The sequence below is a fragment of the Blennius ocellaris genome (genome assembly GCF_963422515.1).
Source record: "Blennius ocellaris genome assembly, chromosome: 4".
In the NCBI taxonomy this organism is placed as follows: Eukaryota; Metazoa; Chordata; class Actinopteri; order Blenniiformes; family Blenniidae; genus Blennius; species Blennius ocellaris.
Genome location: NC_137653.1, coordinates 31,344,734 through 31,361,254, shown reverse-complemented (window position 1 = coordinate 31,361,254; position 16,521 = coordinate 31,344,734). Strand labels below are relative to the sequence as shown.

Sequence of the window (16,521 nt, the reverse complement as noted above, 5' to 3'; positions counted from 1 at the left end):
AAAGCAGGCCGCCAGCATCTGTTTGTACACGCAATTATCAACAGATGCTGCACGCATTGTTTTAACTGAACAAACAGTCAAAAATATGAGTGAATCTGTGATGGATGCAGATTTTCTGGGTTTTGTGTGTCAAGTTGCACAGTAGTTGTTTATTTAAATGTATAATAAATAGGAGATCACAAATAATACTTTGGAAATGTCCAGTTAAGTCAGATTTATGACATAAACCTGCAAAGTCTGGACCCAGCATCTCAAAATATTAAAAGATTTTGGAAGATGAGATGTTTTTTAATGAGAGAAATGAGTAGTAAAACATGAAAAACTAGAGCTGCGCTCAGTAAAGCACCGATATGCTCCAACGCCACATTTGTTTACGTTCAGTTAGCATCACGATGCATGATGACCATTAGCTTGCATCGATGCTAACTAGCTAGGTCAGGTAGCTACATCACTGTGTGAAACACTGAGCAGGGAGCGTCTCCATGGCAACAGACGCTGAACAGCTACTCTGATCTGCTTTGTATGGGACATTTTTTTCAGGATTTATTCAGAAACATTTAGCCGTTAACGTCCCAAAATCTAATCGATTGGTCCTTGTATGATGACAAATCATCCCTTCCATGCAATTCAGGTGAGGAGTTTTTAAGAAAAGTTGGTCAAATACAAACCTACAAATGAATAAATACACGCATATGAAAATATAACCTTCTAGGGTAACTTTGTTGGCAAAGGTAACTACTAATATCTATGTCATGTGTGTAGAAATAGCATCTTTAATGTGTGTCCTTCCCAATGTTTTGGTCGACGATACCTTGGTAACCATGGTGAGTCCAAGCAGGTAGCTGATGCAGCAGATGATGGCGATGAAGATCTCTCTGCGGTAACCCTTCCGTAGGAAGGACGGATACAGATCCACCAGTGATGTGATCTGCCCTTCCACCTCCACAAACTGCAGGGGTGACAGGAAGGAGAAATGCATGAATGCTCATGCAGCGACCTGCAGTGCAGCGTCAGGCTGAGGAGAACATGCAGAAGTGAAAACGCTTGAGCTGGAGCCTAAATGTGTGCTAGTTATGTGAAATGAAGATAAAACTGAAAAACTGCTTTACATACTAAAAACTAACCTTGCATTGATTATGTTTAATAGCTACAATTTAGATACGTTTTATTACTTTTTTTCTTTTTGTAGCCTTTGTAAACAATTTGAGCAATTTTTCCTTTTGTTTCATGGATTTTTCCCATTTTAGCAATTGTATGCATCTTGGCTATTTTCTCTATTTATATCAATTGTGCATTTCATACTTAGAACAATTTTAGCAACATTAGCAATTTTTTTTTTACCAGTTTTTCCTGTATTGTAATTATTTGGGATATTTTAGCAATTTTATACTTTTTTGAGCAATTGAGGCTGTTTAAGCAGATTTGCTTTGTTCAGATGTTCTTCGCCAGGGGATTAGACCGGTTTAATAAAAAATGGCGCGTAATGCACATCAAATAAAAATTAAAGCAAAATGTTTTATTTATGTAGAAGTTGAGCTGCAGGCTCCAGACCCCCAGTTCAGTTCATCACAGCCCCCCCATGCTGATAAACTGTTGAAGCTTTAAAGCCTTCCTCTGCACTGAAGTGAAAATTCACCCTGTTGTGTTTTTACACAAATTCTACCACGTTTTAGTCTCATTGGCTCATTTTTGCCAAACGTGGGCCTCTGCTGTTACACTCAGGCACCAGGGTTGTTTTTAGTGAATGAATGTAGATTTTTGCTGTGGATTTAATTACATTTAAAAGAACCTGCTTTAATTAATCTTCTGTAAAAAAACTAAACAAAAACAAAAACAGAAAATGCATGAATCAGAAAGTAAAACACAAACAGTTATTGGATACATTATTTAATAATGAAAACACATGTCAGATGCTGTTTTCCCAGTTCCTTTACACGTGATTTGATGCCACAGCTGGTTAATGATCCCTGGAGGTTTTTGCTCCAGAGCACATGACAACTGCTGGGAATGTCATTATCATCAGGTTTATTTATAGAGTCAAAATCAGAGAAGAGATGAATCCAGAATAGTGGGATGATCAGGGTGGGTGGAAGGAAATTTAACTCTTAAAGGGCCAGTAACTATTTATGGTCACCAGGAGCCAGAATGTAGATTTCATTGAGAACTTCAACTTATTCTGGAACAGTCCGTCTTCCGTTCTGACGGACTTCCTCCCAGCAGCTCTGGAGCCAGATATTAGCTGCTAATATCCTACATAAAGTCCACTGGTCCTCTGGAGACCGACTGACCCCCCCCCCCCCCCCAGTGTCCTTCCTCCTGGACTCCTCAGGCTGCTGTTGGCAGCACCAGCACCCCTGACTCTTCTCCTCTGTCAGTTACATCCTCACCATCTTCGGCCTCAAAACTAAATTCTCCTCCTGCTGTCTCCTCACCCTCCAACATCCGAATCTTTCATGTGGAGACCGTTTGTGTTCTACAACCATTTTACCAAAGACAAGATGAATCCGACAGGAGAGGGGTTAAACATAAGAAACTGATACAAATCAAAACTGCTTCTATCGGTAAACAAAATCTGCCAAATCTGTTAATCTAACAACATCAAGATTGTAAAACACCATTAAAGAAACTTCAACAATTCAGCCTTGGGGAGGCACTGCCTACCCTGACTGCATGTCACTGCTGTCAATGATGTTATTTTTACACTTAATCTACTCTTTTGCTGTGTCAAATTAACTCTCTTCAGAATACTTTTAACACTTATCTCTGGGAAATGACACCAACACTGGGGAGTGTTTTACTCAAGCTGGTGTTGTAATAACTCTGATAGTGTCAATGCATTATGACACTACATATTTAACACTGGGGGATTTACTGTGTATAATGACAATCTGCAAACTCTAAAGAAATAGGCACAAAAAGTAGAGCACAAATAGTACTGAACTCAGTTAGAAGTATTTCGAACAGCCTGGAGAGTTTTATTAATCTATAAAAAAATCCCTTCGCAAAACACAAAACGCCTACGATTCCTCCTTAATAGAAGAAAACAAGAACAATCCCAGATTTCTCTTCAATACTATAGCCAGACTAACAAAAAGTCACAGTTCTGTCGAACCTCATATCCCTTTAACTCTGAGCAGTAATGATTTTGTAAATGTCTTAAATAACAAGATTCTAACTATGAGGGATTAAATTAAAGACTCACTGCCCAGTGCAGTCGCAGATCAACCAACCACATCTTTAGATTCATTAGTGGAGCCTGACTTCTAGTTATCCAGCTTCACTCTATAGAAGTCCTGGAGTTATTCTCAATCGTGGCTTCATCTAAACCAACAACTTGCTTACTGGACCCACTAAACTGTGTAAAGATATTTTCCCTGTGATTAGCACATCAATACTAGATCAGATCAACGTATCTCTAATAACAGGTTATGGACCACAAGCCTTTAAGGTTGCTGTTGTTAAACCTCTTGTTAAAAAACACACCTTGACCCAGGAGTCTGAGCAAATTACAGGCCAACATCCAACCTAACCTTTATTTCTACAATCTTAGCAAAAGTGGTCACAAGTCAGTTTTGTGACCATTTAAGCAAAAATGATTTATCTGAATCTTTCCAGTCAGGTTTTAGAGTTCCTCATATCACAGAGACGCTCTGGTCAAAGTTACTAATGATCTTCTCTTCAGACAAAGACCTGGTCTCTGTTCTGGTCCTGTTCTGGTCCTGTTAGGTCTCAGTGCTGCTTTTCATACTATTGATCAGAACATCCTGTTACAGAGGCTAGAACTACTTAAAGGTACAGTACTAAACTGGTTCCGGTCATATTTATCAGACAGGTTCCTTTTCGTTCATGTTCACGATAACTCCTCAGTCCAGACTGAGGTTAAACATGGAGTTCCACAGGGTTCTGTCTTAGGTCCTCTACTTTTTACTTTATACATGCTTCCTGTAGGGAATATTATTAAAAAAACACTCCTTTAACTTCCATTGAAGTTAATGGAGTGACACATGACACACAAATCTATTTATCGATGATACCTGACAATAATAACCAACTTTCTAAACTAGAAGCTTGTCTTAACCTTTATATCTATAAAGGATTGGATGAGCTGTAATTTGCTGCTCCTGAACTCAGATAAAACTGAAATTATTATATTTGGGCCAAAACATCTGAGAGACAAATTGTCTAAAGATATAGTCACACTGGATGGTATTACTTTGACCTGCAGTACCAGTGTGAGGAACCTGGGAGTTATTTTGACCAGGATTTATCCTTTAACTCACGTTAACCAAATATGAAGGACTGCCTTTTTTCACCTACGCATAATATTTCCAAAATAAGAAACATGCTGTGTCAGAGTGATGCTGAAAAACGAATCCACATATGTATTATTTCGAGAGTAGACTATTGTAACTCCCTGTTAAAGCTAGAATAGAATTTAAATCCTTCTTCTAACCTATAAAGCTCTTAACAACCAGGATCCATCTTCTCTTAAAGAACTGTTAGTCCTGTCTCTCCCCAGAAGAACTCTAGGTTCTCAGTACTGCCCCCTGGAGGTTCCTAGGTTTTCTAAAAGTAGAATGGAGGCAGAGCCTTCAGCTCTCAAGCTCCGTCTTGTGGAACCAGATCAGTTTCAGTTAGGAGAGTTAGTTAGTTTCAGAGTTTCAACTCCTCCTGGTTGGTCCAGAAACCTTGTGTTCAAAGTTTCTAACTCCTCCTTGATTTTCCTCCATTTGACTATTGGATTATCGGAGCTGCATTCAGAATCTGCTGTGTCTGTGAGCTGGACTGGCTCCGCCCACACATGACTATCTTGGGAAGAGGAGGAAGAACTTCCTCTCGTGGTGCCATGTGCCAGAGCAGAGCTCCCTAATTGTAGGAGGAGTCAAGGGGAGGAGCCTACCTTGATTGTGATTGGTTAAACCCCCGATGACACTATATAGGGTCTGATTTCTGATTGGCTGGTTGGAGCAACACACTTTTTAAAACCTGAAACCAGCCAGGGAGAGGGAAGACAGACTTTCTTCACTTCTGGGGCGTCGTTCCATTTATGGGGACGATTAGCACTGTTGGAAAACCTTGAGAAGGTGAATTTTGCACAATATGAGCCCTTTAATATAAGAAGATTGAGCGGACGTGCTGTCTGCATTTGTTCCATCTTTCGAAGCACCAGCCACAGTTTGATGCGTGCGAGCATTTTGTCATGACGCGTGTGAGCATTTCGCTCACCTGACTGTCGAGGCCAAGCAGCAGCAGCATTATGAAGAACAGAATCGCCCAGACTGTCGGGAAAGGCATCATGGTTACAGCTTTGGGGTAGGCAATGAATGCCAGGCCTGGACCTGCAGGAGAACAGGAAGTGGGGTGTGAAGGAAGGGGGAGGGGCAAGAGCAGACAGAGGGGTGTGGGGGAGGGGCAACGTCAGTATCATGTGATTAGCTCATCTGATCTGCATCCCTGAAAGGGGGGGGGGGGGGGGGGGGCAGACAATGGAGACGCAGAACAAGACGTGAACACATAATCAAACATTTTTTTACGTGTGTGTGTGTGTGCGTGTGTGTGTGTGTGTGTGTGTGTGTGCGTCACAGATAAGGCATCTTCTACTTTGCATATTCACTTACCTCTTGTTTTAAACATGAAAAAAAAACACACTACAAACTGTACGCATCCAACGCATAACACTAGTGAAGAACATTCACACTGAAAAATCACGAGGACAATCTTACAAAATATCACAAAAATGAGCAGCAGAAAAGTATTAAACATTTCTTTTAAAAGTCATTAATTTTATACAGTTTGTCGTTATAATTAGGGCAAAAAGACAAAATAAGACACTGTTATATGACAAGCAGTAATTTCAGTAAGTCAGGAACCTTCATCACTTGAGCCATTTTGCATCCCTGCCTGGAACAAGCGTGACCCTTTCTTTGAGGGATGCAAAATGACTGATTCAAAACAGCAGCAGATGCAAAGGGAGTGGTCAAATGAAATGCAAAAGGGTTCTTTTGTTGTCGTGTTTGTAGGTCTGATTTCGCTGCTACAGTGCTAACTGTCAAACAGAAGTCAAGGAACAAGGCAGCAGCCAGGACAGCAAACTAGTATTTGCAGCTGATAGCGAGATCTAATGTTCCATTTTGGGTTTCTTTTGTTTGTTTGTTTGTTTTTTTTAATTATTTTTTTAGAAGAATAGTTTGACAAGGCATCCAACCAAACACAGCGTTGACTCAATAAAAAGTCACTCCGAGGGACAATCTGGACTATATCCGCACTGTAGGAAACACTACGAACAGTCAGTTATTACTGTGGAAAACACAATGTAATGCTTCATATGACTTCACATTGACGTAGCATAGATCAAGTACTATGATTGACATGAGAAAACCACACTGCTCTGTGTATTGAGCCTCCTGAATGTATACTCAATGTGTTCTGCAACAGCCTTCATTTACAGGAGGAGCCATAACAAGCCGGCTCTTATGTGGAATTAAGGAGATTTTACCCCCGACTCTCAAGGTCAAGACAGATCTGACAAGACCTCTTCTGTTGATTTACCGAAAACACAAAACAAAACACATTTCACCAAACTGAAATAACCCATCTTGGATTCAAGTAACCCGGAAGACGACTGGCCCACTCGCCAAACAACTCTGGTATCGGACGGTTCTGTAGGCATCTCCACAGAACTGTGCAATATCTACATCGACTGGGCCATCAGCACGGACGCTCCCTGTTTCCGTTAGCCCACCATTCGGTCAGATTCAGGAATTAGATGGAAATTAGTCTTAAAAAAAACAAAAAAACCAAAAACATCAGCACTTAAACTATTGGGGTATTATTGTAGCAAAACTATTTGTCTATGTGTATGGAAAGATGTCTGTCTGCACTTCAATCTGTCTGTCTGAAGTTAGAGTTGTCAATGTGAACCTGAATCTGAAAAGTCTAACTATTCGAATACAAGTGCTGAAAATAACAACAGCCAGCCATCAGGTGCCATATCATTCATTTTACACTTTTAATAATTAGTGAGGCGATTGCTGAGCCTTCTATAAAGATCATATTCCAGCAGCAACTTTTCAGATAAGATAATTGCTCAGATTAGCTTGCTTGTGCCACTTCAATAAAGAGTTTGCTAAGCAACCCATGAACTCAGCAAATGTAAATTGTTTACATGCACCTGGAATATGATATTTATAGAAGGCTCAGTAATCGCCTCGCTAATTCTAAAAAGTGTAAAATTATTGACATGTACTTACAGCATGTGATTGGGATTCCATTGTTGTCTACACCCCGTCTCCAATGTCGCACACGCTCAATGAGCCTGGGGTATAGCGCCGCCTGACGGCTGGCAGTTGTTAACAAGTGAGGTGCAGGGCAGAATGCAGGAGCCTGTGAGCCTGAGCTCAGGGCAGGAAAACCCAGGCTTTACAGCTTCTACTCCTTCAGACGGCAGAAGTGAGCAAAAGCCACGTGTAAAAAAACAGCCAATTGGGAAACTGCGTGACTCGTAATTGGTGAGTTGTCTGTATTTTCAGCACTTGTATTCCAATGTGTAGACTTTTCAGATTCAGGTTCACATTGACACATTATTTTACACACTGACAACTCTAACTTCAAGCAGACAGATTGAAGTACAGACAGACAACTCAAGGGACAGACAGACAGATTGAGACATACAACTCTCAATATGCATCTAACTTCAGACAGACAACTCTCCATAAGCATAGACAAATAGTTTTGCTACAATAATACCCCCATATTAAACATATTTATGTTTCCAGTATGAATAACTAAAAGTTGTGGCTGAAGCCAAAATAAGTCAATCTTCAATGAGTTTTGAAGCTGGTCCTCTCTCTGCTCTTCCACTTCTATAGTAACCTTTTTGCAGGATCTCTTGATTTGCCTTTCATTTTCAAGAAAAAGTTGAAATCAGTCCATGTGTGATTCTATAAGAGAACAAAAAGGTATTGGACCTCATGCAAGAAACTTTAATAGGAACTGAATCCAGAAGAGAAGAAATGATCACAAAGTTGATTACTTAAAACTGTGCATCATTTTATTAATGTGATGATTCCTTCCTGTCCAGAAAAAAAACTGTATGAAAATGCAGTTGAATAACTTTAGTTTCAGAAAAGAGTGCTTTCAAATAGCTGCATTTCCAGTGGCTCCCACCAACACTGTTGTGTGATCCAAACGCCAAAATGCAATGAAGGTTTTCTGTTTTCACTTGAAAATGTTCTAAATCTTCACACCAACATATCAACTACAGGACATAAACTCCTACATGATTGGATGTAATGCAGGCAAACTTCTTCCATCATCGCCGGGATTCTGTTCCTGTGGTGCAGGAAACCAGCTCGCCTCTATCTGCTTTGGTGAAATGTCCTTTTATCACTATTTCCATTGATTATTTTCCCATTGAACTTTTAATTTGCTCAGAAAATGATCTTATTTCCCCTTATTTTTAATACTTTCTATTCTTTCTTGCCATTTTGCGTTTCCCTGAACAATCAGAATATATGCAGTAAAAAGAGCAATCACACAGAGAATACATTTACTTCAGTGTGAAAGTGGCATCTGACACACTCGTAGGAGAAGTTTCCCAAACGGAAAGGAAAATGTTGCACGAGACCCATTATGTGGAAAGTAAATGAGGCATCTCTCCCATTGGCCCGCCGCCAAAAGAACGCTAACAAACAACTGAGCTGCTATTTTCTCACATTCTGCTGTCATCACGGAGTGTTTGATTGCGGAAGTTTCCATATTGTGATGCCGTCATTTGTCATGAAATCAGGGGGAATCCATCCAATTCATTTGGAATTAAACCGAACAGGGTGATTCTCTGTTGGATTGTCTTTGGTTTCGTTGCTGTTTTTTCCTTCATTTATGACTGTTGTTTAATTGGTTGACCAGGAAGCAGTGCCCACCATCACTGCCGCCTTTTTTTTTTTTTTTTTTAGGACCCTCGTACCTGACTCTGCCACATCAGCAATGTCCACCCCTTGCTCTTGTGCCATGAAGCCCAGGACGGAAAATATTGCGAAGCCAGACACAAAACTGGTACCACTGTTGAGGGCTCCCAGCAGCATACAGTCCCTATGTCACACATATGTCATGAGGAGGATTTGTTAATGAACACACAAGGATCCCATTACCTTTCCCCCGCCCGCGCTGACCCCCACCCCCCCACCACCACCACCACCACCACCACCGCTAAGCCCCCTCACTGAAAACTGACACCTCACCTGTAGCAGTTGTATTTGTACTTGTTGTAGCTCCCCAAGGATGTCATGGCGCCCAGACAGATGGCGTAGGAGAAAAAGATCTGGGTGCCGGCATCAATCCACACCTGTCGGGTAGAAGGAGGGGGGGGACAGAAAGGCTGAGGCCTGCTGAATGAAGGGGGGTTGGGGGGGGCTCAAATTGTGACTGTTGGAACAGTTCAAGCCGAATCTTAGTTCTATTGTTTTATATATATATATATAACCAATATATATATATATATATATTGGTTGACCAATATAGGCCGTGTTTACACGTAAATGTATTGTCTTGTGTTTCCATGGCAACGTTTTGAAAAACGATGTCAGTTTCCATGGAAACCGATTAAAGGATATAGTTAGCAGGTGATTTGCAGTGACTGTCCAAATAATAGTACCAAGTTCCAGGAGAACGTGGACAGGGAGTCGTAACACGGTGGAGGAAATGTTCTGATTGTCCAGCTACTGAGCATGTGTAGAACAAGTGAGTTTCTATGGCCACGGAGAGCAGGACCAGCAGCATTGTTTCAGAAAAGGTTACTCCTCCCCTTGCTTTTCATGGAGATGGAGTCAGAGCATTTTCCAAAAGTTGCATTTCAGTGGCTTCGAACGCCAGAGTCGTGTCAATGGTTTTCCTTTGAAAACGCTGTCATGGAAACGGGGTCTTACTGGACCTCTTCAGTTACGACACAAATATTAAATAAAAAAACTTCGGGGGGGGGGGGGGGGGCTGTTACCTACCTCTGGATCCTTGAGGCGTTCGAGGTCCGGGTAAAGGTAGAACTTGATGCCTTCAGAAGCACCGGGGAGCGTCACACCGCGAATCAACAGCACGATGAGCATGATGAATGGGAACGTGGCTGTGATGTAGACCACCTACCAACATACAGACCATGATGTTCAGAAGGAGATATATATATATATATAGAGAGAGAGAGAGGGGGGGGGATGTCTGTCTTTTCGTCTGGCAAAGTCTGTCTCAGCCACAAAGAAGGCCGACATTGGTCTGTATCATTGACAATTTAGTGAAATATCACATCGGAAACCCCCCTAACGAGGCCCCGCTCGCTCGCTGTGTAGTGGTTGGAAGGTTTCCTCCTGGAGACGGATGACATTTGATTCAATTGACCCCCATCCTCAGTGCACACTCACGCCTAGGACTCTTCTTTCTGGAGCCCCAGAAGCCTCATTACCACTTTACCACAAGTACCTCTTAACCTGGAGCCACCAGTGCAGCGGGCGGTTGGGGGATGGGGAAAGGATTCACTTGGAAGGAGAAGCAGATAAATTTGGACCACGACTATCCACCTCTTATTTTGAAGAAACGGAGAGAATATGCGGAGGTCCGCAAAGTTTTGAAAGAAAATAACATCCAATTCCAGACTTTCTCTCCGGCCAGGCTACGCGTGAGACACAAGGATGAGGAGGCAACGGAGGACCTGTCAAGCAGAGGATATGCGGTGACCATCGTTCGATCACCGGAGTCAATGATGGAGCAGATACAACAGCTGACATGGAGGAGGGCCAAACCACGAGCAAGAAAGGGCGCCGTCAAGGAGGGACGAGAGCTGAGCTACAAGGACAAGCTGAGAGCCTACAGGAGATCCTCGCCAGCGCCTGCTGAATCCTAAGGGTCACTAACCACTGCTTTGTTGGTCAATTTTGAGGTTCATCTCAACATGGGTATAAACTGGTAGAGTTTAACCAAATATATCAAGGTTCGTTGGGGTTCCATTGTTTTTTGTGGACCATCACCACCAATAGGGCTCCCTCCACCAGACACGGCAGGAGGGCTTCTCCCTCTGGGCCTAGGACCACTCTGTAGGCTCAATAGGGTCCGGTTAGAGGACCCCAACATAGGAAGTCATACAAACACTTTAAGTGAAGTCAATTTCAATGTTATTTGATATTATGTTTGTTCATAGTTCTTTTGTTCTTTTTTTGTTGTTTACCCCAGGGAGGGAGGGGCTCCCTAAGTCTAGAAACAAGGTGGAGCTAGGTGTCACCTGAATGTTAAACAGATCCTTAAAGGTTGCTTCATTCAATATAAATGGCATGCTTAACCCTGTTAAACGCTGGAAAGTTTTATCAAAGCTTAAGAAAGAAAAAATTCAAATTGCATTCCTACGGGAGACTCACCTTGACAAAAATGAACATGTAAAACTGAACAAAACGGGATTTAAGCACGTATATTTCTCTTCATATGAAGGGGGGAGGCGTAGAGGAGTGGCGATATTGATATCCAACACAGTGACATTTGAACATATAAATGAATATAAAGATAGAGAGGGGAGATTTGTGTTGGTTGTTGGTAAAGTGGATGACGCGATGATGAGTCTCATGAATGTGTATGTTCCTCCTGGGAGTGACTGGCATTTTTATAGACAGGTATTTGATTCATTAACCACGAAAAGTCAGGGTATTGTGATATGTGGGGGGGACTTTAATGTTCGACTCAATCCAAAAATGGACTGCTCTAATGGGAAACCAGATGCAAAAAACATAAGTAAGAAACTTAACACGCTGATAAATGAACTGGGAATTGTAGATGTATGGAGAGAAAGAAATCCGACCAACCGGGACTATACGCACTACTCGGCGGCCCATAGAGTGTACTCTAGGATACACTATTTGTTTGCATTTAAAAAAGATTTTCACAGATTTGGGAACTGTGAAATAAGTCCTGCCACTATCTCGGACCATAACCCAGTCTACACAATGGTGTGTCTGGAAAATAAGCCCAGGACAACTCTATGGAAATTAAACAGCAGTATCCTGAATAACCCTATTATCAAAGGAAAATTAAAGATTGAAAGTAAATCATACTTGGAACACAATGACAACAGGGAGGTGGCACCACTAATAGTTTGGGATGCATTGAAGGCGGTAATAAGGGGCAAAATAATATCAATCGCTTCATATGAAAAGAAACACAGTCATCAGACCCTTAAAATTCTTGAAGACGAACTGAATAGACTCCAAAAAGAACATTAGACAACCCTAAAAGATGAGATCAAAGGCAAAATTATTAAAATAAGAAAAGAAATTGATGAAATAAATACGCAGGAAATACAGAAAAAATGCTGTTTATAAAACAACAGTACTATGAAACAGGATCAAAATCACTAAAGCTTTTATCCTACAAGTTACGTAAGCAACAAACTGAAAGAAGAAGTCGGGAGGACAGTGTGGACTGAGATACTTGGACTCTTCTTCGTTATGGTTTCTGTTCATTCTCTGTTCATTTTATTTAATGAAAGACAATGAGGACGGGTCCAAGGATACTGTAAAATTGTACAAGTGAAATGGGGTCTATCCATGTGTTTTCCAAATAAAAAGTTAATTACAACAAAAAAATACTGGTAAAACTCCAATAATGCTTCCGGCGCAGCTGCGAGTGGCCGCCTCTCAGCAGCCCTCACGTTTGTTCTTAACGTTTCTACGCTCTTTACATATTTTCACGTATTTTCCGTACGTACGCATGCACTTTACGTACCTTGGCACTTTATGATAGATCCTATGGATATGCACTACAGAACAACTAAACTCGTTTATTGGAGGACCCAACTTCTTGGACTGAAGGCGATGGCCCGTGCCGGTGTGGTCCTGCATCTTCCAGACCAGGTGAGGAGACCGTTCTGCGGTTGCAGAGCCGGAGCGATGCTAAAGGCTAAGCGGCTAGCGAAGAAGTGGCGATACAAGCCTACGGTACCATCAATGATCATGGGAAATGTGAACTCCCGGCCAAACCAGATCGACGAACTGGCTGGGCTTGGTGAAGAATGTGAAGATCTACAGGGAGTGTAGTTTGTTGTGCTTCACTGAAACCTGGCTCACTGGCAACATCCCGGACGACGCCACAGTCCGAGCTGACAGAGACACTAAAGGCTGCGGAAAGCGGAAGGGAGGACTGACTCTCTACGGGAACAAGAGGTGGTGTAACCCTGGGAATGCACACATTAAAATGACGTTGTGCTGTAGGGACGTAGAACTCTTAGCCGGGAGTCTGCACTCCTACTATCTCCCACGGGAGTTGGGACATGCCATCACCCTGACCTCGAGCTAATGCGGAAGCAGCTTGTGACGTCATCCACTCCGCAGTTGCAACACCCCGAGGGCGTTATGCTAATATCAGGGGACTTTAATCATGTTAATTTGGACTTGACACTTCCTGCTTTCACCCAGTATGTGGACTGCAACACCAGTGGGAACAAAACAATTGACTTTCTGTATGCCAATGTTAAAGACGCCTCCAGCTCCTCTCCACTGTCCGCTCTGGGTAAAGCAGACCACAACCTGATCTTGCTGCAACCTCACTACATCCCAAGAGTGAGGAGGCTACCAATAACAACCCGAACCTTCAGGAAGTGGTCTCCGGGTGCAGAGCAGGCTGTGAGAGACTGCTTTGAGGAAACAGACTGGGCTGTACTACAGGACAGCGAGGACCTTGAGGCGGCTATTAACTCCACCACGGACTACAGCAACTTCTGCATGGACACTGTGGTTCCTGTAAGAACTGTATGCTGCTTCTCCAACAACAAGCTCTGGATCACAACTGACATCAAAGGCCTTCTGGACCAGAAGAAGAAGGCTTTTAAAGACAGTGATCAACAGGAGCTCCAGCATGTGCAGAAGGAACTCAGGGTCCGGCTCAGGTAGGCAAAGGAGCAGTACAGCAAGAAGCTTGAGCAGAAGTTGCAGAACAACATGAAAGAGGTGTGGGACGGGATGAAAACCATCACTGGATGCAGCTCGAGGAGGGGAGTCACCATCGAAGAAGGAGTGGACCAAGCAAACCTGCTAAATGACTTCTTTAACAGGTTTGACCTTCCCCATTCACTCCCAAGTCAGATGACTGCACCCCCCCACCAGCACCTCTGCTGACGCCTGCACAGAGGGAAGTGCTCCCCCGCCCAGAATAACAACAGCCCAGGTGTGTGGAGAGCTGAGGAGGCTACGTCCCAGGAAGGCGGCTGGTCTTGACGGTGTGTCCCCACTATTCCTGAAGGCCTGTGCGACGGAGCTGGGAGACCCTCTACAGCGCATCTTCAACCGGAGCCTGGAGCAGGGGAGGACCCCCCAGCTGTGGAAAACCTCCTGCATCGTCCCAGTCCCTAAGAAACCACAACCTGTATAGCTGAACGACTACAGACCGGTTGCCCCGACGTCACACGTGATGAAGACCATGGAGAGGCTGCTGCTACACCCTCTGAGACCACAGGTCCGCCACGCTGCTGACCCCCTGCAGGTTGCATACCAGGAGAAGGTGGGAGTGGAGGACGCCATCGTCTACATGCTGCATCGATCCCTCTCCCACCTCGACAGGGGCAGTGGTGCTGTGAAAATCACATTCTTGGACTTCTCCAGCGCCTTCAACACCATTCAGCCCCCGCTCCTGGGACACAAACTAACAGAGATGGGGGTGGACACAAACCTGGTGGCATAGAAAACAGACTACTTGACGCCAGTATGTTCGGCTGGGGGACTGTAGGTCCAACACTGTGGTCAGCAGCACTGGAGCGCCAGAGGGGACTGTGCTGTCTCCGGTCCTGTTCACCCTTTACACATCCGACTTCAAATACAACTTGGAGTCGTGCCACGTGCAGAGGTTCACAGACGACACTGCGATCGTGGGATGTATAGGTGGTGGACGGGAGGAGGAGTACAGGAAAGTGATCCAGGACTTTGTTACATGGAGTGACTCCCACCACCTGCTCCTCAACACCACCAAGACCAAAGAAATGGTGGTGGACTTCAGGAGACCGAGGCCACAACCCGGGCCAATCACCATCAAGGGGGACACTGTGGACATTGTAAAGACTTACAAATACCTGGGAGTACAGTTGGACGACAGACTGGACTGCAAACACAGATGCCCTGTGCAGGAAAGCACAGAGCCGGATGTACTTCTTCAGAAGGCTGGCGTCCTTCAATATTTGTAAAAAGCTCCTGCAGATGTTTTATCACTCTGCAGTGGTGGGTTCCCTCTTCTACGCCGCTGTGTGCTGGGGGGGGGGGGGGGGGGGGGGGGGGGGGGGGGGAGCATATAAGAAGGACGCCACACGCCTGGACAAAATAGTGACGACGGCAGGCTCTGTGGTGGACACTGAACTGGACAGTCTAACATCTGTGTCTGAGCGACAGGCGCTGGACAGGCTCCTGTCCATCATGGATAAACCCACTGCACCCACTGTACAGCACCATCTCCAGGTAAAGGAGCAGCTTCAGTGACAGGCTGCTGTCCCTGTCCTGCTCCACTGACAGACTGAGGAAATCCTTCCTCCCTCATTGCATGAGGCTGTTTAACTCCTCCAAGGGAGTTGGTGGTTAAAAACTGTGGACAAGGGTACTAGAGGGGACCCGGGGAACCATGGGTGCCAGACTTTGTTTTTATTTATTCTTATCTCTTTCTTTTATTATACTCCATTCCTTATATTCACAACAACGCTGTTGTTTGCTGAGACTGTGAATTTCCCAATGGGGATGAATAAAGTATCAATCTACCTACCTACCTACCTACCTACCTACCTACCTACCTACCTACCTACCTACCTACCTATCTATCTATCTATCTATCTATCTATCTATCTATCTATCTATCTATCTATCTATCTATCTATCTATCTATCTATCTATCTATCTATCTATCTAAAAACTATGTTTTTTCATTCACCTTTTTGTTTTGAGGTAACTAGGCTAGCTGTGCTATCCAAGGTGCTTGACCCAACAAACTATGTAATCATGGCGAGTGACACAAAGGTTTCATCATTTCAGATGTAATACAATTAATAGAACCAGTAATATACCTCCGACTCAGGATTTGTCAGTGACTCCCTGATTTGCCCTTCATGTCATCCAACATCCGTGATTCATCAGGAGCATTATTTAGCATCATTTTACTCTCAAATGTCAAAATGCTCACAATGTGTAGTTATTTTTTATGGTTCGTGTTGCCATTTTAAGTCTTGATATGTGTGTGAACTCTGCATGTTATGGTGGGATAATGACAACAGCAGACCACAGGCTGTCACTTAAATCAATAGCGGTGTATCAATATCTGTTGGGTTGGAAAGCGCTGACCACACTCGGCCTTGTAGAAGCAGTTTATATTACCGGAGTTACAACGTGGAGCAACCAGAACAATAAATCAGAGCCGGCCGATCAATATGGAGCATTGAGGCTATAAAAAGAGTAGTCTGAGATTGATTGCCACTGGTCTCGGGGAAGGTGTTGTAGTTGTTGTTCAAGCAGCAATTGAATGTGCTTT

The 16,521-nt window shown here is 43.5% G+C and overlaps 1 protein-coding gene across 1 annotated transcript in view; it reads right to left on the bottom strand.

The window, feature by feature from the left end:
• The window catches only part of LOC308129714 (sodium- and chloride-dependent taurine transporter-like), a 53,192-nt gene that overhangs the window by 10,219 nt on the left and 26,452 nt on the right, over positions 1-16,521 (bottom strand). Inside the window, exons 7-11 of the mRNA XM_080495746.1 lie at positions 9,996-10,130; positions 9,240-9,343; positions 8,966-9,090; positions 5,227-5,339; positions 812-949 (exon numbers count right to left, since the gene is read on the bottom strand). Of these exons, the coding sequence (XP_080351872.1) occupies positions 812-949; positions 5,227-5,339; positions 8,966-9,090; positions 9,240-9,343; positions 9,996-10,130 (615 nt within the window). The remainder of the gene's footprint in view (positions 1-811; positions 950-5,226; positions 5,340-8,965; positions 9,091-9,239; positions 9,344-9,995; positions 10,131-16,521) is intronic.